General features: G+C 43.7%; 2 protein-coding genes across 3 annotated transcripts in view; both read left to right on the top strand.

Moving 5' to 3' along the window:
• The window catches only part of LOC308576475 (A.superbus venom factor 1-like), a 63931-nt gene extending 53714 nt beyond the window's left edge, over positions 1 to 10217 (top strand). Inside the window, exons 32-40 of one of the 2 annotated variants that reach the window (XM_081175842.1) lie at positions 93 to 147; positions 1544 to 1631; positions 2430 to 2519; positions 2626 to 2731; positions 4427 to 4516; positions 4972 to 5058; positions 5797 to 5880; positions 8824 to 8959; positions 9923 to 10217. In XM_081175842.1, the coding sequence (XP_081031968.1) occupies positions 93 to 147; positions 1544 to 1631; positions 2430 to 2519; positions 2626 to 2731; positions 4427 to 4516; positions 4972 to 5058; positions 5797 to 5880; positions 8824 to 8959; positions 9923 to 10064 (878 nt within the window). In that variant the 3' untranslated portion in view covers positions 10065 to 10217. The remainder of the gene's footprint in view (positions 1 to 92; positions 148 to 1543; positions 1632 to 2429; positions 2520 to 2625; positions 2732 to 4426; positions 4517 to 4971; positions 5059 to 5796; positions 5881 to 8823; positions 8960 to 9922) is intronic. The other variant, XM_081175843.1, reaches the window with a different exon arrangement.
• Positions 10218 to 20357: 10140 nt separating this feature from the next.
• LOC308576474 (venom factor-like) overlaps positions 20358 to 26394 on the top strand; it is a 57497-nt gene continuing 51460 nt past the window's right edge. Inside the window, exons 1-2 of the mRNA XM_081175841.1 lie at positions 20358 to 20502; positions 23931 to 24123. Coding sequence (XP_081031967.1) covers positions 20432 to 20502; positions 23931 to 24123 — 264 coding nt within the window. The 5' untranslated portion in view covers positions 20358 to 20431. The remainder of the gene's footprint in view (positions 20503 to 23930; positions 24124 to 26394) is intronic.

The following is a 26394-nucleotide window of genomic DNA, read 5'->3' as shown; positions in this document are numbered from 1 at the left end:
AGCCTGTTAGCTCTTCTGCAAAACACCTAAGATTGACACTGCATGGAATTTTACAAAGTGACTAATTCTTTTCTCTTTCCCCCAATTTCAAGGTAGCAGGCAGGAAAAGGGAGCCAAGGGTGCAGTCAGGATCAAAATCTGCACCAGGTGAGCATTGGGGACTTTCAGTATAGGCATACATTGTCATCACTGAACATTCAGAGGAACAACCAGGAGAAACATCAAAGGTGGCTTAGCATGAAAAATAAGTTACTCAGCTTTGTCTGAACGCTTCAGGAGTTGGGGATATTTTGACTCTTAAAGTCTCCCTCTGGGCCACCGCACTGCAAACCTCACTCCACAAATCTACCTCCAAGTGGACTTCCTTTGGAGAGCTAAACCAGGGCAGGGGTCAGCAAACTTTTACAGCAGGGGGCTGGTCCACTATCCCTCAGACCTTGTGGGGGGCCAGACTATATTTTGAAAAAAACCCAAATTAACAAATTCCTATGCCCCACAAAGAACCCAGAGATGCATTTTAAATAAAAGCACACCTTCTACTCATGTAAAAACACGCTGATTCTCGGACCGTCTGAGGGCTGGATTTAGAAGGCGATTGGGCCGGATCAGGCCCCTGGGCCTCAGTTTCCCTACCCATGATCTAAACAAACACACACACTGATATGGGAGGAGGTGTTCTTTCAGTTATGTGTGCCCTTTCTTCTTCTTTTTTTTAAAAAAGTTGGACAGCTTGCCAGATGTATAATGACTGAGGGACGAGGAGTGTGGCTTGTTCTTATACAGCTGTGTAATGTAGGGCTGCCCTATTTCAAAAAGTTGATGAATAACCTACTGTGACAAAATCTTATTATTTAGATACTTCAGTAGACTCTCTGCAGTGGCCCTGCAGCATGGAAGAGCCTTCCTTGTGAGGCACACCTTGCTTTTACAATACAGTGGTACCTCGGTTTTTGAACGTCTACGTTGACAAACATTTCAGTTTTCAAATGGCGTAAACCCAGAAGTGAATGCTTCGGTTTTTGAACATGCCTCAGAAGTCGAACATGCCATGCGGCTTCTGTACTGAGTCTTCCATATTGATTTTTCCGTACTGAAGCTTCCGTGTTGAGTTTTTGGTTTTTGAATGTCTCAGAACTCAAACGGCCTTCCGGAACGGATTACGTTTGAAAACTGAGGTACCACGGTATTTTCATTTAGACAGGAGGTAAAGGCACACCTCTTTGCCCAGACTTCTGGACAGGGGTTAAGTTCATGGTGATGGTATATTTTCACTTCTGCTGCCTGTATTCAGTTTTAAACTGTTAGGATGCTGAGGTTGTGGGAAGCTGTCATTCTAAATCCTTTCAAGGTATTGTGCATTAACCAAGTTGATCACATTGTACTTCCCTTCATCCTCTCTGGTTCTCAGTGTTGAAACCTAAAAGCCTGAGAATTGACTTATTGCAATAACATTAATATGGGAAGCAGATAGAACTGAAGCCAAACCCATTTTTAAACTATGAAATTCATTCCGGTGTCATTTTCCCTCTGTCACTGATTCTAGGTATCTTGGTAAAGTTGATGCCACAATGTCGATCATTGATGTCTCCATGCTTACTGGTTTTGCACCTGACACTGAAGATCTCAAGAGGGTAAGTGATGCTGAAACCAACTGCTCAAGTTGTTCTTTGAGGATATTGCACTGGAAAATTCACTACAGGAAGTGAAAAACTTTAAATCGATATCCAGAGAGAATGGAGTAGGATTTATCATCTATGCACCACCAGTTCTCCTGCTATGAAACAGCAGCTTACTAGGCTAGATGCAACAGAGATGCCTGTTTAATATCAGTTTATTGAAGACAGGGGTCTGCGCAAATGTGACCCTGGCCAAAATTGGCATTTTTTTATTATCTGTTATTCTTTATGATTTGCATTAGTGTCCTTGTACAGTTCAGGCTGGATCCTTACTAGAGCAGAGCTTGGAGGTTACTTTCGCAGGAGTTATCCTCAGACTGAGGCTCAAATAGGAGCTGCAGCTCTGCCTCTGTTCCTAGCAAGTCTTACCTTTGCTGAGAGCAGTTCCTTCATTTAAAGGGGCACAGTTAAATTTAGCAGCCATGAGCTGCAAGAGATCAAGGGGAAACGGCTCAAGGATGGGCAAAAGCTCCCTGAGGGATGTTGGGAACCTTATCAATCACAGATACAGGAACTTTGATATTGCCCCTGCCCTGGCAAGTATGACTGAGAGTTCTGTGGAATTTCCCCGACAAATTTCTCTAGCTGTGTGAAAATTCATTCTGCCTCTCTTGAAATCCTTCAGGTGCCTATCTGAAGCCTGGCACCTCCAAATTTCCTCTAGATGAAATGCTCTACCCCTGAGGGGTTGCATGCGTGGGTTAACTCCAACCCTTGGTGCCAATGATTCAATTGTTCTCATTCTGTGTTCAGCTTTCTGAGGGAGTCGACAGATACATCTCCAAGTTTGACATCAACGACGCCGTGTCTGAAAGAGGGAACCTCATCATCTATCTGGACAAGGTAAACACTTGCGGGAGAGGTTCTGGGAATAACTGGCATAGCTGAGAGTAACCATTTAAAGGCTGGCACCCAAAGACTTGTTTTCTCTTTTGTTTTCCCATCCTAGGTTTCTCACACAGAGGAGGAATGTTTGCAATTTAAAGCTTACAAATATTTTGAAGTAGGTCTCATTCAGCCAGGATCTGTCAAGGTGTACAGCTATTACAATCTAGGTAATGACTACCGTAGTGTAAAATGGGCTTGCCGATCAGAAGGTCGGCAGTTTGAATCCGGGTGGGGTGAGCTCCCATTGCTCTGTCCCAGCTCCTGCCAACCTAGCAGTTCGAAAGCACGGCAAAGTGCAAGTAGATAAACAGGCACCGCTGCAGCGGGAAGCTAAACTGTGTTTCCGTGTGCTCTGGTTTCCATCACGGTACTCCATTGTGCCAGAAGCGGTTTAGTTGTGCTGACCACATGACCCAGAAAGCTGTCTGTGGACAAACGCTGGCTCCCTTGGCCTGAAAGCGAGATGAGCGCCGCAACCCCATAGTCTCCTTTGACTGGACTTAACGGTCCAGGGGTCCTTTGCTAGTTTTTTAGTGCAAAATGTACACTTTACATGAAGGATAGTGACCTTAAACTTAGTCTGAAACTACTCTCGGCTTTGTTGAACTGAAGGACATAAAACACAAGCTGGATTCCCTGAACATGACATGCAGCTCTTCCAGTGGTCTCGGCATAGTGGAACCCAGCCAAATAGGAGTAAGGATTCTGAGAACAAAAGGCAAATGACAAGAGAGCAGAGGCCCACAAGTAGCACTCAGCTCAGCAACATCCCTGCTCTAAGCAGCCAGATATAATTTCCTTCCAAGGGCAGTGAACAAAACCAGGGTGGCCTGGCTCCTAGTTTCCTCTGCTCTACCACTAACCCACCCAAGGTGCACATAAGAAAGGCAGAATACTTCTTTCTTTCTTTCTTTCTTTCTTTCTTTCTTTCTTTCTTTCTTTCTTTCTTTTTCTCCAAACCTTTATTAGGCATTACAGATATAGAACATCTTGAAAGATCCATATAACACACACACACACACACACACACACACACACACACACACAGCCATATAAGATATATAGTAACAGAAATTTTCATTGGAGTGTCTTCCTGTTAAAAAAGGGGGATAACATGTTTTACGCAGCTGGTTGTACACTGGACAGTAGAAAAGTAGCCCTCTTGATGGGTTTCCCTACAGGACCGCCTCTCCTGGTATGCCCCGCGGAGGACCTTAAGGTCCACAAATACCAACACTTTGGAGGTCCCAGGTCACAAGGTGGTTAGATTGGTCTCATCTAGGGCCAGGGCCTTTTCAGTACTGGCCCCGACTTGGTGGAACGCTCTGTCACAAGAGACTAGGGCCCTGTGGGACTTGACATCTTTCCGCAGGGCCTGCAAGACAGAGCTGTTCTGCCGGGCCTTTGGTTTGGACTCTGTCTGACCCTTATGTTGCCCTCCCCTTACGGTTTTGATTTATGGGCTACTATTAAAATGAGGCTGCATTTTAAATTGTATTTCAACCCGTATTTTAATAAATTGGGTTGTTGTTGTTTTTGTCCCCCCCCATTATGGTTTATATTAATTTTATTGGTGTTAGCCGCCCTGAGCCCAGCTCTGGCTGGGGAGGGCGGAGTATAAATAAATTATTATTATTATTATTATTATTATTATTATTATTATTATTATTATTATTTATTAATTAAGTCAGGCTGATGTGCCACTAGTATTCCTTTTGGTAGAAACGGGTCACCCACTCCTGCTCTGTGCATTTCCTAAGGCTTATATTATGGAATCAACCCCCCACCAGGGAATCAAATCGGTGAGCCACACAGGCGTGTCAGTGTGGAAGTAAGGACTTCTCTTTCATTCCTCCTTTCAGATGAGCAATGCACCAAGTTCTACCATCCCTCCAAAGGGAGTGGCCTCCTCGATAAGATATGCCATGGCGAAGTTTGCCGGTGTGCTGAAGGTAAGGCAGGGGGCGAAGCAGAGATGCTGCTTCCAGTCACCCAAACACAGCTCTGGGGATGCGGGGAGGGTTGGTCAGCATGGAAACAAAGGTCCTGTAGACATTTGTGGTTTCTGAATCACAGGAATTAATCTAGGGTGCATCTATTATCTAAGGTGGCATAGCGAGGGATGGGGTTGCTATTAAAAGAATCAGGTCTTTACAAGATTTGGCAAAATCACGAATGATGGGTTTGGACTTGGTGATGCTTCAGTAGTTTGATGAAGGGCCTTCTTGGTGGCTGCTTCCGGACTTTGGAACTCCCTCCCTGGAGAAGCCAGACAGGCTCTCTCCTTCATGTCTTTTTGCCAGCAGGTGAAGATCTTTTTCTTCCAGCAGGCTTTTGAGATCTGACTACTTTTAATGAAAGGGCTATTTTTATTGTAATTATTTGTCTCTCTCCTCTTCTCCCGAAGACCACTGCTTCTTGCAGAACGATGCAGATAACCCTGTTGATGTTGATGCACGAATGGAAGCAGCCTGCAAGCCAGGAGTGGATTATGGTAACTGAAGTTTAGATTGCCAAGCCCTGTAAATTCAGGAGTGGATGTGTTTTCATGTTAATGACCACCAGCACCTTAGCAACCCTTGGGGGGTGGCTGCCTTGCATTTTCTCATGGTCGGGCTGCTTCCCTCCACATGGTGAGTTGCTACAACACAGAAAACAGGCACATGGCGGCTTGTTTTGTGGACACTGTATTACAGTTTGTTGGTGTATGTAGAGTCTCCAATCTATCACAAAAGAACTTATGTATTCTAGAATTAGACCTGAACCGATGAGGAGGCTCTGTATATACAGGGGCCAAAATGCAAACAGATTTTCCGTCTCTCCAGAAATGTTAGCAGCACTGCTGATGAGGTGCCACTGATGGGAGCTTAGACCAGGGGTCAGCAAAGTTTGTCAGCAGGGGGCCGGTCCACTGTCCCTCAGACCTTATGGGGGGCCCGGACTATATGGGGGGGGGGGAATGAACTAATTCCTATGCCCCACAAATAACCCAGAGATGCATTTTAAATAAAACGACACATTCTACTCATGTAAAAACACGCTGATTCCCGGACTGTCTGTGGGCCGGATTGAGAAGGCGATTAGGCCAGATCCGGCCCCCGGGCCTTAGTTTGCCTACCCATGGCATGGACCTTCATGAAAAACGCAATACAAGCTGAATGACTTGTTAATCCTTTTATGTGGAAAACATGCAACCATCAATTAATGACTTTTCTCTGTCTTTGTTTTGAAGTGTACAAAACCAAGCTGAGTCATATAGAAGAAGAAAACGATTATAACAACTACTTCATGGAAGTTCTGGAAATTATTAAAGCAGGTAAGAATTATCCTCCTTAAGAAAAACATGCCTTGGATACAAAAGCAGGGACTGTTTATAAAAATATTTATTGATTTAAACACTCGCTTTTGACCAGTGATATTCAGTCTGTGTTGTTATGGGACCCCAAGGTTCCTCAGAAACTTCCCTGAAAGGCAGCAGTCCTTGCACTATAACCAAATCACTATTTTTTTTTAAATATATATATTTATTAGCATTTTCTATAATGAAACAAAAACAAAAATAAACAACCACAAAAAAGAAAAAATATAACAAACATACAAAAATGTAAAACTTAAAAACAATTAAAAACACATAAAGTTTCAATTGCTTATTTCTTTTAACTTATTTCTCAGACCTCCTCACACCTTCCCTTCTTGTATTCCAATTCAAATTATTAGCTCAGCAAATCCTTATTACTTATTTCTCAACTTTAACTTAATAATTTAATTTAACATATTATTATTTTACTTTTTCTCTTTCATCCATTTCCTCAATTTATTTTTGCTAACCTTATTTTCATTTAATTTAGTTCATTTTAAAAAACCAATATTACCTTATCCAAACTTAAACATCAATACTTATACATCAATACTCATTCTTAAAACATTTTTTCTAAAGTCAATCCAAATTCCCTTCCACAAATTTCCCAATTTTCATACAAATAACAAAACAAAATAAAAACAAAACAAATTATAATTATGTGCCCTTTGGATTCCCAAACTCCACCCCCCCCTTTCCCGGTTTCAGTCCCCAATAAATGTCTATCAGTCTTAATCTACTATCAGCCTGGAGATCTCACATCCGAGGCTCTTAATTCTCTCTCAATTCCTCTCTGCCGGTTTTTTTGATAGTCCTTAATATTGAACACCATATCTCGGAGAAGCTCTGGCCCAACGGGATCCATGTTTCTTCCAGCCAGACCTCCATACTTAAAAGTGGAGCCCAAATCTTGTTTCTTACTCTTTTCAAGTCCAAATGTCCCCAAAGCTCCAACTTCCACCTTAAGCAAGTTTGTAATCCTTAGGTCTCCGGATCTCCACATAAGGAGATCTCTCCATTTTTCAATCTCCAGTTCAGGCCAGATTTTCCACATCAAGTTTTTATTTTCCTTTGTTGCCATCATGTCTGGCCTCAAGCTCTCCTTTGTCATCTGCAAAATTACAGCTCCTCCATCCTTTTCTTCAGGGACAACATATATCTCCTTCTCCAAATTCTCAAAGCTCTCAAGTTTCTCTTTTTGTCCTGTTGAATAGACTTCCTGATTCAAATCCTTATCAAATTCAATAATGTTATTTACTGTTAAGTCCAGAGTTGTAACATTTGTAGCCAAAACATCAATTTGGCCTTGTAACTTTCCCAAGAGAACAAAAACTCTGTCCAGTTCAGCCTGAATTTTCCCTCCTCCAGCCATTCTTGTAATGTCCCAAAACCCCCTCTAGAGGGATTTTGGTTCCTTAATAATCCTTCCAGTTCGAATCCAAAAATCAAGTTAGTTTGTATCAGCTCTTCCTTGTTTTCAACAAATTGTAAGAAAATTGTAACAATTATAACCAGCAGGAGCAACAGAAACAAAGTTCTCTTTTTCCATCTTGACAGCCAATTTGACAGCTGTCAAACTCTTCAGTACCTCATCAACAGGCTTTCTCACGGAGCACTCCCAGGTCCGGGGGGGTGGCACATCAGCTCCCAAAATTAGCTCTTTATCCTCCAGTAAAATTAAAATCTTTTACCAAAAAAGGGGAAAAAAGGGTTCACTCGACCTTAGTTAGCAGGTCCTTGCTTTAAATTATTTACAAGGAGGGGAGGCGGACTTCCTGTTTACACCTTCCCCGATCGTGCCTAATTCATAAAATTTTTCTTTACAATTCCAATTTCCGTACTACTCACGGGTTGTTACTTTAAAGTCCAATTGCTCACAAGAAGAAGTCAGTGCTCTCCGACAACGGCAGTGCGGCTTCACTCCGCAGGAGAAGCAGTCGACTCTCAGCACCGCGCCGCTCACCCCGTCCCCGTTCCAAAGCCTTTAAAAAGGCTCCTTCGCAGCTCGGGGGGCGCAAATGGTGCCCGCCGAGTCACCACACTCACAGGCTTCATCGCCTGTGATTTTTGAGGGTCCCTGCGTCGCCGCAGCGGCAAGACCCGATCCTGTGGAGCCGATTCCCTCCGGAGCTCAGAGGGAATCCGCCATTAGTCGATCGCGCTAACCCGGAAGTCTCCAAATCACTATTTTTTTTTATATAACTGTAAAAACTACTCTGAAAATTTATTATTCCAAAAATGAAATCTTCATCTGGTTGTAAATATTAAGATTATACCAGCAACAATGTCTTTTTGTAAAAAAAAAATAAAAATTAAATCAAGCCTTACTGACTAGTCATTTATATTGATTTGAATTAAATGAAATCCACCCTGATTATGAATAACAAACCTTTTTCTGATGAGTAATAACTCGGTCTTTACTTGATACCCGAAGCAGAACAGCATCGGTACCAGTTGTATCTTGGGGTGAGGGAGGTCCAAAGTTGGGACATCACCACTTAGAAACCTCCCCCATACATTACTACAAAACATTTTCACATTAAAATGTAACACTACCACAAGACCTTATATATGTATATTTATAAGCCAAACTTAACATTCAGATAGGATCGCAATAGGGGCTTGTCCTCACCTATCTTTCCTCCACTTTTCCCAGACACAGCCCATGCTTTAAAGCTCTGTGTCGGAACACTTCCCACGCCCTCCGGATCTTTCCCCTTGAAAACTCACTCTTTAAAGCTCAATTGGACGAAACAGCAATCCTTGGAAAACCCAAATTGACGTTGAATCCATTTGAGCACCAGAGAGCATGTTTTTGCAGGGAAATCTCAGAGGCAAAAAGAAAACCTTACACACAGAGCATTTAAGCACAGACGTGTGCCTGTTTTGTCTGATTCCTAGGGAGTGATGCAAACCCAGAAGCCAAGCCCCGTAGGTTTATCAGCCACAAGAGATGCAATGAATCTCTGAATCTGGTGGTGAACAAGGACTATCTAATCTGGAGCCTCAACAGTGACCTGTGGCAAACCAAAACTGAGTATGTATTTCATTTATTTAACGTATCCTCTGCTTCCTCCACCATCAGGTCCATGGAGTGCCTATCGGGAAACAATTCCTTCAGTCCCACTTATAAACATGTTTATAAGCATTTGCGCTTCTTTGATTTTTAACTTTCTGGTGGAACTTCATGCCACTATAACTCACAGTTCATCATTGTGACCCTTTCCCACTGCCACCGATTCCCTTAGAAAGCTTTCAGAACCTCCTGTCAGCTTAGTATAGGCAGCATAGGTGTGAGATTGACACTGAGACAGTCTCGACAACTGATCCATGGGGTAAGACCTACTAGGGATGAGCTGCTGTGCCCATTAGACCTGACACCCCACCAAGTCTGTGCATATTGTGTTCTTGCATGTAAAGAGTTAACTCCAGCTTTAACTGCTGGCTTGCTCCTGTCACTAATCTGCATCAGCTGATAGCTGATGTCTGGATCAGCGGCGTAGCATGGGTTGTAAGCACCCAGGGCAAGGCAAGTAATTTGCGCCCCCTAACCCGGGGCAAGGCAAGTAATTTGCGCCCCCTAACCCCTAACCTGCCGCCGCTGCCAGCTTCTTCTTGCTGCTGCCTGGTCTGGTCTGGTGTGGTTCTCTCCCGCGCTCAGCGCTGTGCTGGGTGGCCGCTGCACTGTCCCTCCCCCAGATAGTCCCCCTCTCTCTCTCCGCACCGCACACCTGGCACCCACCCCCTCCACAGTGGGCGGCGACCCAGCGGCTCGGATCGGATTCGCACAGCCAGCACTGCAGTGAGAGAGAGTGAGTGAGCCAGGTAGGGGCAGAGAGCTGCGAGTGCGAGCGCGCCCCCCCCAGATGTTGCGCCCGGTGCGCCCGGCCCCCCCTGCACCCCCCACACTACGCCACTGGTCTGGATTCATCCACTCCATTCAGGTCAGCCAGTTTACCTGTGGAGTACCGATTCAAATCTTCCCTTCTCCCCTTTCCAGTTTCAACTACATGATTAGCAAGGATACCTGGATTGAGAAATGGCCAAATGATGATGAATGCCAGGACGAAGAATTCCACGACCTGTGCATTGACTTATCTCAATTTTCTAACACACTGATGACTTTCGGTTGTAACACTTAACGATGGAGATGTCAACTGGAGCCCATGAGATGGGTTTGAGTCAGTGTTTGAAGAACACCTTCCCTCCTGAAGTTCACCTTAGGTTTTTTGCTCAATTTCTCCTTAAAGGGGGGGGGGGAGTGTACATGTACCAAATAAAGAATTGATTTCTTACTGTTGTGTCATGTTAATTCTTTGCCAATCACCTTATGTTTCTAATGCTCTTTCAGTTTTTATTCATTTAAAGCACACCATCAGTGTGCATGAATGGGAACACAGGTCTAATAACTTGACACAGGGAAACAACAGAGATGGGAGGCAGGGGTAAATAGTCAAATGTAATTGCAAATTTCTGGTGGTTGCTAAAAAAACATTAATCAATGAAGTGACAGATGCATTGTAATATAGGTGATTCCTGCATTGGACCTGTTTAGTTCAATAACCTTTTCCCCTGATCTCTTGGGGGGCTGCAGCAAACATAGAAACCTTACAGGCAACATATTTATCTCTATAAATTGATACCCTGTTGTTTAAAGGAAACTCACTGAAGAATCTCTTTCAAAAGCCTTTCAAAATCTCTTTCAAAAGGGGTAAGTATACAGGATGCAATGTAATACATAATCAACAATATCCTCCTTCTCCCCCTGGCCACAAATGTGTAGACATGTAAGAAAGTGCCCATTTGCTTTCAGGGATAAACTTAAAACTGAGCTAGAACAGATGGTGCACTTACAAGGAAATGCAGGGGAAAGAGAGAGAATCGAATGGAGCCGGTAAGCAGCGGTGGAGCAAGACAGTAGTTGGAACATTTTGTTTTGCTTTCTCACAGATGGCAGGGGAAAAGAACAGGAGATGTGTCTACAAGCAAGGAAGCTATTTTATTCTGCCCGATTATGGTAGAATAAAAGGAAACCAAGGTTCTGTGAAGGAGAGAAAATGCAGGTGAATCCAGAGTTTCTTACCATTGTTTTTACAGAGAGAGACTTTATTCTGGGGTCTAATGTGTTAATGGTGAAGATTTGATACAACAGTTTGGGAAGGACACATTAGACTGTGTAAGTGTGCATTCAAGATCAAATCTAAATTATTGTGTACCCTTCAATAAGACTCTGTTCCTATCCTTCCCCGTATTCCTCAATGTCTGCTTCTTCCCCAGAAACAACTACCGTATTCGCCTGAATATAAGCCGCACCTGCAAATAAGCCACACCTTTAAAATTCAGGGAGGGGGGAGAGAAAAAAAGACAATACCCAAATATAAGCAGCTCCCTTAAAATTCCACAGGCACTCACACCTGTAAATGGCAAATGTAGAAGAAAATCCTATAGTAATATCGTAAAAGCCAATTTTTGTAAGGTCATGAATTTAAGCCGCACTTTAAATTTTCACGGTCAGAATTTGGAAAAAAAGTGAGGCTTATATTTAGGCCAATATTGCTCTCTTCAAGTCCCCTGCTTTGGAGCTTCTTCCACTATTATTTTATAAGAAATTGCAGTTTATAAATGCAATATTTAAATTAAAAATTCTTTAGCAACCCTGAACAACCTTTCGGCTGGGAGCAGGCAGCAGTCAAGGTGTGGAAGAAGGTGCCTCTTTCTAAGGAATGTTTTCTTGAGGAAAACACGGGAGCTTGCTCAATTAAATGGCCCAGGACCAGTGGAGAGATAAGAATGTGAATTTATGGCTCTAAGCTAAGCAAGTAGTTTGTGTACATGGTCCAAATAATTTGGAAGGGAAAGGTTCAACAACTGCGTTGCTAAAAAATGCAGACTTTTGGCCATCTGTCTTGGATGTTTTCATTGAGATCCCTGCATTGCAGGGGTTGGACTGATGACCCCCACACTCTACAGTTCTAGGATTGTAATATTCTCTTCACCCAAATTAGAGCTGCAACCAGATTGCTCCCCAAAATCTGCAAAATCCGACTGCAGGTGTTAATGCTCTACAGAAGCTGGTGACTCTGATATTTATAGACCATTTGAAAATTATATATTTTGACAGTATCTGATTTGCATCTGGTATGTACTAATGGGCAGTGTGACATACAAGTGGAGTCAATGTTTGACAATATACGGCATGTTGCAGTTAGAGTTTACCCTGACCTGACTTGTATGTCATGTAAAGCGATGGTTTCGATTATGTGTATAAAGGCTGGGGCTTGTGGGCTTCTGGGTTCCTTCTCCTGCATGCAGAAGACTGGAGTTTCATCTTCTGTTTTCAGCTAACCACAGATACCAGTTTTGCCCAAACCGAGAAATGTGATTTTTGTTACATAAGGTTTAGGGAAACCAGCAAGAATCATAAGCAAAAGTTGGTTTGTTTTTCTAAACCACAGATAAGACTAACCACAGTTTGTTTGTGCGTGTGACATATCAGCAACTGTTTTGTCAGTTCAAAGTGGAAGCAAAGATTTTCAGTCTCCTCCTTATGGTTGTACTAGAGGAAAAGTGAGTATGCAGGCCAAAGATTCACTATGGCAGACCCTCCAAGTGTCCTTATTTTCCAGGGATGTCCCTGATTTAGAGAAGCTGTCCTGGTTTCTGATTTGATCCCAGAATGTCCCACTTTTCCTTATGATGTCCCTATTTTCATTGGAGAAACGTTGGAGGGTATGAAGTTATCTGAACCCCGAGCCGTCTGAAGGCAATCCTGTATAGGGAAGGGTTGTTGTTTTTTAAATGTTTTTATATATGTTGGAAGCTGCCCACAGTGGCTGGGGCAACTCAGTAAGATGTGTGGGATATAAATATCAAAATTATCATTATGGAAAGGGATGTCTCTATTTTCATTGGAGAAATGTTGGAGGGTATGCTATGGTTTGTGGTGTTATGTCTAAACAGAACCAGTTTTCCCTTTGCTACTTTTACGTTGGTTTTCAATTGTTGTACCTTGGAACCACAGAATTGTAGAGTTGGAAGGGACCTTGAGGATCATCTAGCCCAACCCCTGAAATGCTTGAACCCACGACTCTGAAATTAAGAGCCTCATGCTCTACCCCCTGAGCTATCTGAGTACTTACACTGATTTTAGATGGTTCTTGCTACTTTGATTTTTATAACTGGTTTTGCCGTTTCGTTGTGTAGATGTGTTTGTATACATTTGATGTTTCTAAACCGCCATGAGAACCTAATCCTTTGGGGCCGTATAAATTGAAATAAAAGGTGGTGGCGGCCTCAGCTTAGAGACTTTGAGCTATGCAAGGAACTTGGCTGGGCATACCAGGAAAAGGAAGAAGAAGAAAACTAATTCAGAGGTGTCAATCATGTCATAAAATGCCTGTGGGAAAGATTGTGGGCCGGGCCGGGGGGGGGGGTGATAGAGAGCAATGATGTCAACAGGGTTGGACTGGTATAAAAGGTAAAGGTAAAGGGACCCCTGACCATTAGGTTTCAGCCGTGACCGACTCTGGGGTTGCGGCGCTCATCTCACTTTATTGGCCAAGGGAGGCGGCGTACAGCTTCCGGGTCACGTGGCCAGCATGACTAAGCCGCTTCTGGCGAACCAGAGCAGATCACGGAAACGCCATTTACTTTCCCGCCAGAGCGGTACCTATTTATCTACTTGCACTTTGACGTGCTTTCGAAATGCTAGGTTGGCAGGAGCAGGGACCGAGCAACGGGAGCTCACCCCGTCGCGGGGATTCGAACTGCCGATCTTCCGATGGAGCCAAAAGCAATGACATGGGCAGCCAGTTTTCTCCTCCTCTTCCCTGTTAAGTTCTTAACAAAGGCAACACATGGGCTGTGTGTATATTAATGCCATAAACTGCATCCAGGTTATTCGGACAGGGCAAGGCCCTACTCACATGAATGGGTTAGTCTACTGACAAGATCAGAGGGGCCTTTTGTAAAGTAATACACATACCCAGGCTGATCCTTCAGGAAGTTTACAAAGCCTTTTTAAGTATAGGTCTGTAATATAACTCCAGAAGAGAGCAACATCATGGGGGTGGGATATTTTCCAGTACAACACCCCCCTTCACCCCACCCTGAGAAGGCTTATAAAATGGCGCAGGAGTGGGATTGCGAGGGATTTTTCTAGGAACGAGGTGAAACTGTAGAGCTCCCTTGTTATTTTTGCTGTCGGATGTTGTTTATAACATTGCTATATTTATAAAACTGGAATGTGTTTTTTTTTGTTATTATATTTGCTGCTGTGTTGTTTCGCTATGTTTTTCTGAAATGGATTTTGCACTGTTTGGTTTCGAAATGCATTCCTGTTTCCTTTGTCGGAAGCTACTTTGGGCTGAGATCTTTTTTGCTGCTGTGGTAGAAAAGTGCAAATAAAAGGAAGGAATGCCTTATCACCTCAAGAGAGCCAAACCAGCCCCCACAATAAGACTCTTACACCCAGAGTTTGAAAATACATAACTGCACAACTGAGTACAGTGTCTTTTCATAGTGACTAATCTGTGTCACGGGGTTGGCAAGAATGGACGCTGCTGTCAATGAAGGCTCAAGTCCAAAAGGTTTCAGAGCATGAGTACTTATGTGAGAAGGAAATGTTGTGTTTTCCCCCAGTTTGGTAATTTAAAAGGGGATTTCCCTGTAATCTGAAAGGGCTCACCGTTCCCGCCCACCCCCTGCTGTTGATTAGAACTGTTTGTTTAGCTTTTCTCTGGAAACACTCTTGGCCTTGTTCTCTGGAATTTCAGAAGCTGGCATTTCCCTTCCCTGTGATGGAGGGATAAGAAAAAGCATTTTTCTTAAATGAGAAGGAAAAGTGACCAACTCCATATGCAAATGAGGGACCTACTTTGCAAATGACCAGAGGAGATGCAGAGGGCATGTGAAGGGATAGCTAGGCATGGTGGTAAATGTAGAGAAATTCATGTATGAATAAACTAACCTGCAGCAAATACACCATGGGTAGGCAAACTAAGGCCCGGGGGCCGGATCCAGCTCAATCGCCGTCTAAATCCGGACTGCAGACGGTCCGGGAATCAGTGTGTTTTTGCATGAGTAGAATGTGTCCTTTTATTTAAAATGCATCTTTGGGTTATTTGTGGGGCCTGCCTGGTGTTTTTACTTGAGCAGAATGTGTGTTTTTATTTAAAATGCACCTCTGGGTTATTTGTGGGGCATAGGAATTCGTACATCCCCCCCCCCCCCAAAATATAGTCTGGCCCCCCACAAGGTCTGAGGGACAGTGAACTGGTCCTGTGCTGAAAAAGATTGCTGACCCCTGGTCTACACGCAGTTCATAAACATGCAGATATAATAAATTAATAATAATAATAAATTTTTATTCATACCCCGCCCTTCCTGGTTCAGAAAACCGGGCTCAGGGCGGCTAACAACAAATTTAAAACACTTAATTGTAGAAGCAGCATAAAATACAGTATAAAAACATGAATAACAATAAAATTCAAAGTTCATAAATTAATTTGGGGAAAATCCATCTAATAAGCATTAGATAGTCACCAGGGCTAGCTGGCTGAATTGGTCCTACCTGGGCCAGCGAGGAGGCCAGGGGAGAATTAGCTGTGGGGTCTCAGAGCAGGTAATCTTCATAAAAGGGGAGGGGGAGGGAAGGGAAGGGAAATAAAAGGCTGAATTCAAATTAAAGGCCAGGAGGAATAGCTCTGTCTTACAGGCCTGATGGAAGGAGGTTAAATCCCGCAGGGCCCTGGTCTCATGGGACAGAACATTCCACCAGGTCGGAGCCATCACTGAAAAGGCCCTGGCCCTGGTAGAGGATCTGATTTCCTTAGGGCCTGGGACCTCTAAACTATGGTTATTCATGGACCTTAAGGTCCTCTGCGGGGCATACCAGGGGAGGCGGTCCCGTAAATATAGATATGCCAATACTAGTCACTTGAAGGGTGCTGACCTGGACTGCTTCTCTTTTTCTAAAAGGCTTTTTTTTTTTTTTGCAGAATGCAATAAGCTGTTCTCTGATGTCCCCTCTCCTTTCTCCAGCTCTAATCAAAAGCACAGCCATCCCCTTTTAGCAACCAAAGGTCACTTGCCCGTGACTTTATCACGATGTCAGCGCATTATTTGCTATGACACTCTGATCTGCATCTGCTTTAGAAATATCTCTTTCCCCGTCCCATAGTGGGAAGGCTACCAAAGGACGGGTTAATGCTCCCAGTCCATGACCCGGTTCCGGGAATCTTGAAGCTAGGATACCCACTGCAATATTGTGCAAGCTGCATAAACAACTCCAGGGCCACCTCATTTCAACAAACAGTGTCTTTGCAGGGAATTCAGTGTAGCCTTATGGCAATTGTTCCATCAGTGCAAACATTTCAGCTTCCCAGACAGAACAACTGTCCTCTTCTCCCAAACCTGCCTTCCCCCAGCCTGTTGGAGGGTGCCAGGGGAGGAATGGGGATGGGGAAAACCCCCTGGGCTATCAGAAATCCTTGTGTGGGCCTCTGCTAACAGGTGAATCCAACCCTGAGTGCTATGGTGTAACCTGTTACAACATTTTATGTTGTATGCTTTTATGTTACATGCTTTTATACATGTTCAATTCAGGTGCTGGTTTTTGTTTAAGTCAGGGCCTCCAGTGGAAATCGCAGCCAAGAACTGGTGCAAAGGCGAATAGCATGTAACAATCACACAACCTGGATTGCTCGGCTGGTTAGAGAGTCCTGCTGATAATGCCCTGGTTGCAGGTTTGATCCCTATGTGGGACAGCTGCATATTCCTGCACTGCAGGGGGTTGGACTAGATGACCCAAAGGGTCCCTTCCATCTCTGCAATTTAGTGGTTCTATGATCAGTCAATAACCTGCCTTGATTATACAAATGTATGTGGATTTTAAGGGACGTGGGTGGTGCTCTGGGTTAAACTACAGAGCCTAGGACTTGCCGATCAGAAGGTTGGCGGTTCGAATCCCCACGACGGGGTGAGCTCCCGTTGCTCGGTCCCTGCTCCTGCCAACCTAGCAGTTCAAAAGCACGTCAAAGTGCAAGTAGATAAATAGGTACCGCTCCAGCGGGAAGGTAAACAGCGTTTCCGTGTGCTGCTCTGGTTTGCCAGAAGCGGCTTCGTCATGCTGGCCACATGACCCGGAAGCTGTACACTGGCTCCCTCGGCCAATAAAGTGAGATGAGCACCGCAACCCCAGAGTTGGTCATTACTGGACCTAATGGTCAGGGGTCCCTTTACCTTTATGTGGATTTTACATAAATGCAATGTAATAAAACAATCAAAGATGTCTGTTTTTAACTTTTTATAGTTTTATTGTGTGGCTTTATTGCTGCAATCTGCTTTGTTGTTGTTGTTTTTTTAATGATATAGCCGTATACAAATACTTTTTGTGCTCTTAAGGTTCTGTCTCTTCCAGACTTTTGCCACAGAATCTCTTTTACTCGGGTCTCATCCACACTCCCGCTTGTCCCGTGCATAGAGCCCAAAACACTTGGACCTGTGCTTAGAAATACAGTGCAAAAGGTAAGGTGAATAAACCCTTGGTTAGCTCCATAAGATGCCTTCAACTACAGCTCCTCAAGAGAAGTACCTATACGGAAGGAATTTAAAACTCTAATGACACTGGCACATGTAAAAGCAGTGCTATTTTTCTAGAAAAAGAGGTGCTGAAACTGAGTTTCCAGAGAGTTCCAGCTGGGGCGAAAAAAAGCCCTGTGTAAAAGCACACTAAAATATAATTTTGTCACACCCTTCTGTGTCGGTTCATTATAACAAAATTGATGGGGATTCACATTGCATACATATTTCCCTTTAAATGTTTTTGGCTCATCTGGAGTAGGAGTCCAGCATTTGTGCAACGTGAAAACACTCATCCTCCTCTGTGAAAAATGACGGATCTTGATAAAGGTATTTTTACATTGCTGTCTCCACCAATTAAAAAACCACAATGCAGTAAAGTGATGGAGCTGGAGCTGAATTCATTGAGTGCTGCCCCTCCTTTGAGGAATTAGAGACCTCTTGAAATGCCCTTGGGGCCTCCTGCCTCTCACCTGCAACACCTAGAGCCATAGATCACTTCTCACTCCCTGTGTTAGGACACTTGCTTTTGAGCAAGCTGTACTGAATGTTTGGCTGAAGTAAACACGCAGACCTGTTGCGACAGAATGTCTTTGGAGATTGTCCAAGCTCCATTTCTGTCCAAATACCATTGCCAAGAAAATAAACCTGTTACTGGAATCCAGCTGATGACTAGAATTTCCTGATTAACTCTTGATTGATTTGCATGGATAATTGGTAAATTGCTGTTTGTTTGACATCTTTTTTATCTAGGAACTTTTAACTGCAAAGAGTCATCATAACCCATTCCATTTATTCCTTTGGCCTCCAAACATTCTTAAAGAAAGGCATAAAGAAGCAGTTAGAGCATGCCAGAAGATGCTGCTCTTTGTAACTTGCAAAGAGCTAGCTGCAAGTTTTCTACTGGCAAACTTCAGCAGAAGGGCCAAAATGTGTTTGAAAAACACACCTGACCATTCACAAATTGTGATTATGCAGTTCCCATTTGCACTTTTAAGGAAATGGATGTACATGGGATTTTTGGAGCTCCCCCCACCCAAATTGTTCCCTAGCCATGGCTCTTTGCAGACATGATTTTCCATATGATATTGCATTTAGGGCCAATTTGGGGACTCGCTTTGGACTTGCAGGACATTTGTGCACTCCCTTCCAGGTTATTTATTTAATAACTTTACATTCTGCACCTCCAACTCCCTAGAGTTTCCATGCTCACCATTATATTTTTTAAAAAAATAATAAAAGCAGACTATTCCCTGGCCATGTATGAGTAAACCCTATTAAAGAGATTGCCATCTCCACAGCTGTGTGTAACATTGTCTCTCAAAAAATGCCATTGTGGTGACTAGACATTGTCCTCAAGGTAGAGGACCTGGTACAGTTTTTGTTGGAATGCCCTCCACATGAACATCTGAGGACCTGATATCTTGAGCCCCTTGTTGCTGGGATTAGTGACAACTCTCCTTTAAGCAAACGTTTTGTTCATATTGGCTGGGAAAGATTGTTCTGTGTCAAACAGGACTGACTTTAGGGAAACAGAAGTTGCTTACCATGTTATTATATGTTGATATCTGTAGGTAAGTTACTGAAATGGCATAATCTTTAATCATATTTTTGTATGGTTTAATGTATTCTAGCTCCGAGGGCCTCCTGGCAGTTCCCTCACAGCGAGAAGTGAAGCCACCAGACAGAGGGCCTTCTGGGTAGTGGCACCCACCCTGTGGAACACCCACCTGTCAAATGTCAAGGTGATAAACAACTATATGACTTTCAGAAGACATCTGAAAGCAGCCCTGCGTAGGGAAGTTTTAAATGCTTGATGTTTCATTATGCTTTTATATTTGTTGGAAGCCACCCACAAACCCTGATTTAGAGAAGACATCCCTGTTTCTGATTTGATCCTGGAATGTCCCGCTTTTACTTAAGATGTCCTTATTTTCATTGGAAAAATGTTAGAGGGTATGGAGTTATTTGATCTCCAAGCCATCAGAAGGCACTCCTGTATAGGGAAGGGTTTTTTTAGGTTTTTTAAAAAATGTTTTCTTATGTTTTTATATATGTTGGAAGCCGGCCAGTGTGGCTGGACAACCCAGAAAGATGCGTGGGGTATAAATAGTAAAATTATCATTATGGAATAGGATGTCTCTATTTTCATCGGAGAAATGTTGGAGGGTATGCACCCAGAGAGGCTGGAGCAATCCAGTGATGAGGATGATGATGTTTGTATCATCTGGTAGACCTGTTGTCCCTTCTGCACACTTTAACTTTTCTCGTTACCAGTAGTGAGATAAGTGGGGGAGGAAAGGGGAGGCAATGGGTGAGCCCAAGGCCCACCCGCAGTCTCTCCCAGGTAAATAAATAATTGTGTGTAATAAGTAAAAAAAAATAACATTTGCATAGGGCTCTTGTGATACAAGTGTCTGAAGCCAAGATGCCAAGATGCCAAGAAGTTCAAAGCAATTGGAAAGACCTCTTGTTGCTATTGACCATGCAAGACTTCCTTCTTCGGGGATAGATACTGGTTGGGAAGCTGCGCCCCAGGACTGGACTCTTCAGTGGTGTGTGTGTTCGTGTGTGTGTGTGTGTGTGTGTGTGTGTGTGTGTGTGTCAGAAAGAGAAAGTTTTCAGTCAGCCTTTTGAACCTAGGATTGGCCCAGATCATGTTTGCATAGTATGCCAACCCCCACCAGGATTATCAAGAGCAGGTTGCACAAACATACTGTTTAGCTGTTGCTGTAAAAAAAAGGGGGAGGGAAAAGACAAATCGTTGTCATTTTTGACAGGCTTGCTAATTTATTTTGAAATTCCCAGGTTGCTCAAACTCCTCCCCATTTACTGATTAAACACAGATAGATTGCAAAAGGGCTTGGACAGGGGCTCAGAGGATAAATACTGAGATGGTAACCGGCCTCTCTTGTTCCTCCAGATCACCATGGAGGGGACTGCTCTCTACCTGGTGGCTGCCCTCTTGGTCTCTTCCCCGACTTCTTCTCACAGCCAACTGTAAGTACAGGTTAGATGTCAGCAGTTCACAGCAGCACTGCATTTCTTAAGCAAGGGGAGTTTTCTGTACAGGGAAGCTGAGGAGATCCATCAAATTCAGGAATCTGGTCCTTTTAGGGGTGATTTAAAATTGCTTCAGATGTAGTGTGAAGAGTTTTTTTGTGAGGGGGGGGGATTGCCTGCAGCAGAAAATCCAAATATCACTCTCCCCCTGGCCCCTCACCACCATAATGATGGAAATATCATTTAAAATAATCACGAACTGGCTGCTTCCAACCATACCCCTAAGTCTGCTGCCTGAAGCAAGCCACTTCACTGCCTACTGGCAGGGCCGGCTCTGAATTTCTGATATGCAGAAATGTTCTTTGTACAAGAAGTGTAGAAGCCATGGAAGGACAGAAGAATCCTGCTTTAGCAAACTGTGTCTCTGGGTCCATCTGATCTCGCATTTTGCCTCCCTGGAGTGGCCCACCTTTGGAAAGCTCTCCATCGGGGCATGAAGGCAACAGCCCTGCCCTGTTACTTGTCTCCAGTTTCTGATCACCTCTGAGCATGAAGTTTGCATTTAGTCATCCTGATTTAGGCTTCATGGTATGTCTGACAATTACATGTGTGTTTGTTCTGCTGCGTGTACATGTGTTGGAATGCTAGTCAGTTGTGGTGTAAAATGACTAATTACCAAGACATTTTATTTACCAAGATGTTTATTATGTTTTTATATGTGCTGGAAGCCGCCCATAGTGGACAGGGTATAAATATAATTATGCAGTGGTACCTCGGGTTAAAGACGCTTCAGGTTACAGACTCCGCTAACCCAGAAAAAAGTACCTCGGGTTAAGAACTTTGCTTCAGGATGAGAACAGAAATCGTGCAGTCGCAGCTGGAGGCCCCATTAGCTAAAGTGGCACCTCAGGTTAAGAACAGTTTCAGGCTAAGAACGGACCTCCAGAACGAAGTAAGTTCTTAACCCGAGGTATCACTGTAATAATAATAATTCTACCTGAGGCAAAGGGCAAGGTGACATCCCCTCTAGTTCTGTGTAGAGAAGCTTGCCAAATTGCCAGGGTTAATCTTATTTTTACACTAGTGACTGGACCTCCATTGCGCCGAGGGGCAGCAGGCTAGTTTAGGGGTTACAAACAGCTCCATCTTCCAACATTTTGCCATTGGCACTCGCCCCCTGCCATCTGTCTCCAGAGATGGCCACTTCCCTCTGCCTAATGACCAGTCCTGCATTTACGCACAATCAAAAAAGAGGAAACGCATCACCTTAAAAGAGGACACAGGTTTTTCATAAAATCTGTATATGCTGCTGTCTATATAGAGATGCATCTTTAGCAGTGATTACTACAATTTATATAGGAATGAAATACCTATATGGGAGAGGAAAGTGTGACCAGGTGAACTGCGTGCCTGTTTAAAGGGAAAGGGACCCCTGACCATTAGGTCCAGTTGTGTCTGACTCTGGGGTTGCAGCGCTCATCTCGCTTTATTGGCCGAGGGAGCCGGCGTACAGCTTCCGGGTCATGTGGCCAGCATGACTAAGCCACTTCTGGCGAACCAGAGCAGTGCACGGAAACACTGTTTACCTTCCTGCCAGAGCGGTACCTATTTATCTACTTGCACTTCATGCTTTCAGACTGCTAGGTTGACAGGAGCAGGGACCGAGCAACGGGAACTCACCCCTTCGCGGTGATTCAAACCGTGACCTTCTGATCGGCAAGTCCTAGGCTCTGTGGTTTAACCCACAGCGCCACCCGTTTCCCTTGTGTGCCTGTTTACTATGCTGTTAATGGGCGATCTTTGCAAGGTCCTTGCTCTCCCTTGTTAGGTTCATTATCATTAAGTCAAACTTTGAACAGATAGCTCTTTGTATAGAGAACTCATTCAAATAATAGAGGGTTGTCCTCCAAAAGCCCTTCAAACAGAGAAGTGTCCTTGGCACACTGACACCCTAGGATAGAACATGAGACTCTTAATCTCACGGTTGGGGCTTCAATCCTTTCGTTGGGCAAAAAGATTCCTTCATTGCTACATTGCAGGGGCCTTGGGCTAGTGGAGCCTTGAGCTGACTTTTGTCAGATGCCACCACTCTGTGTCTGTTGTGATGGGATGTGGGGAGGGTATGGAGTAAATGTGGAAATGTCCTCATCAGGCATAAATCAAAAGTTAGTACATCCAAAAACGAAAAAGTTACAATCAAAAAGTGCAATATCTAATGTCAAGACTTATGCATCGAATGGCAGCTGGTGTTCACATCCAGATTACTGTTGTGCGATTCCGGAACAAATTGTGGTGTGATCTCATAGGAGGAAGTAAGATGTTCACTTCACATTATGGCTGAGGTTAGAAAGTAATGATTGACGAAGGCCCTACAGTCTTCCTTGCGTAGGAGCCAACTCTTAAAGGCCAAGGTCCCTTCGCCCACCACCCAAGTTGTTGGGCATTGCCATTCAAATGGTATGTGATCGATTATGTGGGGTGGGGCTTACCCCCCCCCAAGTATTTTATTCAAGTTGGCACCCCGATTCCTTGGAATCTTTAAAACACATTGTATACATTTCCTAAGAGGTCACATGTACAGCACCTACATAAGTCTCCATCCTTTTCTGTTGTGAGTAATTTTGCTGTAATACTAATTCAACCAGGCTTGTTTTCCGATTCAATGCAAGTGGACAGAGGATTGCAGGCAACAAATATCATTCACCAATATAAAACTACAGCAATTACCCCAGTGTAATATGAGCTTCGTGGCTGTGTGAGGTTTTGAAGGCAGGACTGGACTCCCAGGCGCTAGCCCAACAATCTTATCTCTAGACCTGCACATAGGACAGTTTACCATTTCAACAGAAGCCTCCAGAATTCTCTCATCTCCCCCACATGCCACCGTTTCTCCCAACCTCCTAAGCGAAGGAAGAAAAACTGGGCTGCTGTATGAACTTCCATTATGCAGTTTTCTCACCCTAGTTTTACAACAAAAGCAAAAACAACAGAATAAGAAAAAAAACCTTTCCCTCATTCTTACCTCCATCAAGAAATGTGCCTGGACAAAAATCCTTCCTCCTCATTCTTTCTGGAACTGTTTTCTCTTGATGGGGACAGAGGAGGGATCTTCTGCTAGTGGTTTTTATGACTGACTAAGCAGAGAAGATGGATGGAAGCCTCTCTGTCACTGGAAATGTATTGCTATTATTCTAGGTGACAGGACAAAGACTGGACCATGGCTTTGGAGGTTTGGGGGGGGGGATTCAGAATCTTGGCAGGGTGATGCCCCTCCCACCCTGCCTATAAGTGAGGGCCTCTTAAACCATTTGTTTCTTGAATTTCCCCAAGCAAGAGGAGGCGGCAAATGCAGCATGGAGGAGCTGTGGTAAGGTATTTAGATGCAACAAACAGACTCACTGCAATGAACTTTTTATCCTCTGTAGCCACTCCCTCATCACCCCAAGTGTCCTGCGGGTAGAGACCGATGAGACGATTGTGGTGGAGGCTCATGGAAGCAACTTTGACACCGAGGTCACCATCTCTGTCCATGACTTCCCACAGAAGAAAAACACCTTGTATATGGTCAAAGTTCCCATGAACCCAGCAAATGGCATGATGGTGACGCCAGCTATAAAGGTGAGTGCACAGCGATGGTTAGGGACGGTGCCATAATGTATGCAAAAATCAAGCTCCACACTTGTTCACACTCAACCTAGGAGCAAGTCCCATTGAATGCAGTAGGGCATGCATACGATTGTGCAGTTTGTCCATTAGGTTTGAGGTAGGCGGGTTAGCATATAAAAAGAGAAACTCCGGGAGGGGTAAGGGAAGGGCAAATCATCTGTGCTATCAAGCCCGATGATGGGAAATTTAAAGTACAATGCTGTCTGATCAGACCTGAATATAACATAGGCTTCCTCAACCTTGGCCCTCCAGATGTTTTTGGCCTACAACTCCCATGATCCCTAGCTAGCAGGACCAGTGGTCAGGGATGATGGGAATTGTAGTCTGAAAAACATCTGGAGGGCCGAGGTTGAGGAAGCCTGATATAACACATCAGAAGATCCAGATTGTTAGTTCCCAGACCAGCTTTAGAGGTTAGTAAAATATATTTGTGAGGATTTGTGTGATCGTATGCAATGGTCATATTTCAGTATCTGCTTTCTGGCAGGGTCAGCAGTAAATTTGGCCTGGAACATGTCAAGGTTGACAACCCAGATAAATACCAGTCTCGCCCACCTTTGTGCCTTGATCTGCAGAAACTCACCCATGAAACTCATTCTTTGCACAAGGTCTAAACATAATTTGCCCATTGCAGGTGATCAAATGGCTGTTAAAAGTCAGAACTGCAAGATTCTTTTGAATGACTGCACTGTATAGGGTTGCCCTATAGCCGATTGTAGGGCAGTGTTTCTCAAACTTGAGTCTCCAGCTGTTGTTGGACTACAACTGCTATCATCTCTAGCTGGCAGGACCAGGAATGATGGGATTTGTAGTCCAACAGCAGCTGGAGAGTCAAGTTTGAGAAACACTTTTATAGGGTGTTATTCCTAATACTTAAGGAAGGATTCTAAGAATAGTGGTTTACCATTTTGATGTTTCATCTTAATGGATTTGACTTTGCTAGTGGCTGGATGCAGAGGAGTGGGGGGAAGCACCAGCTGGGGAACCCCCAAGGTAAGAAGGCTCAGAGCCAGGGGATTGACCCCCAAAAAATTAAGGGGAAACAACTGGATGTACATTTCCTAAATATAAGATAAAAACAAATAAAATTAAGCTTACATACAGCAACAGTGGCAAATGGCTTTAGATACCTATTAGGTCCATAAATTACCATATAGCATATATTCAACACAAAAAACAGTGACAATTTGTTGTTGACAAAGGACAGCTGGACATATAAAGGGCCCCATTATCTTCAGTGGCTTAGGCCCTCATCAAACCTGAATCCGGCCCTGGTTGGCATGGTGAGCAGCATGTATCTTGGTCTTTTATGAATACATATTTCAGGCCTTCTTCTATGATTAGTCACAGTTTGGCTCTGCCTTACGGTTTCAGCTGAGGGAACCTGAAATATCTGAATTCTATTTTTAAAGTGCCTTTGGCAAGTTTATGTATTGTCTCTTTAGTCTGGAGTTAATGAAGTGTACGGTCATGTCTCTTGGCTTGTTTGCATTAAGAGCAGAAAAGAATGTCAGACTATGAACAAACTCTGTTGTCAGCACGTCCACGGCATTTATTTGAAGTGTTCAGTGAGCCTGTCATGCAAGAACCACTCTGAGCTGCCATCTTCCAAATGCTCTGGGAATCTTCTGAATAATAAATTATAGTAACAACTTATTTTCTTAAGGTCATCCAGCTTACTTATGCGCTCCTTCGTTATATCTCTTGCACACTTCAGTTTTACTTGCCAGTCAGCAGCTATATTTGATGCTGTGCCAACTGTTTGCTGAATGATTTGCATTTACCTTGTCAGAGAAAGGAGTTACACTTCAACTGGGCTGAGCTTAGGGATGTTATAGAATTCTGTCAGACACAGAAATGGGACCAGAAATTCCCACTATATTCACGTTTGTCTGAGGTCAGGAATGAATATCATGCAATCATATGAGTAGTATTCACTATTGTGGTGTGTTTTTTTAGTGTAAATAACTTGGGTTTTTTGGCATGTCCCTTCCATTGAAATGCATTGAAATTACTTATGTAAGTACAAGGTAGAGGAAGCTGCAGCTGACAGGGTGTCTCTGACCCAGTGACATGTGGGAATGTTAAGGATAGTAGGGAAGGATAGATTGAATAAGTATTATCCTTCCTTCACTCACGCTAGTAAGTGATGTAGCAGAACAAATTCCCCTCAATATAGCTGGAAGCTAGTTTGCAGATTTATTTGAATCTCTTAGTTAAGAT

The sequence above is a fragment of the Podarcis bocagei genome (genome assembly GCF_964188305.1).
Source record: "Podarcis bocagei genome assembly, chromosome: 17".
In the NCBI taxonomy this organism is placed as follows: Eukaryota; Metazoa; Chordata; class Lepidosauria; order Squamata; family Lacertidae; genus Podarcis; species Podarcis bocagei.
The sequence above is the reverse complement of the archived record's forward strand: the minus strand, read 5'-3'. Positions and strand labels throughout refer to the sequence as shown.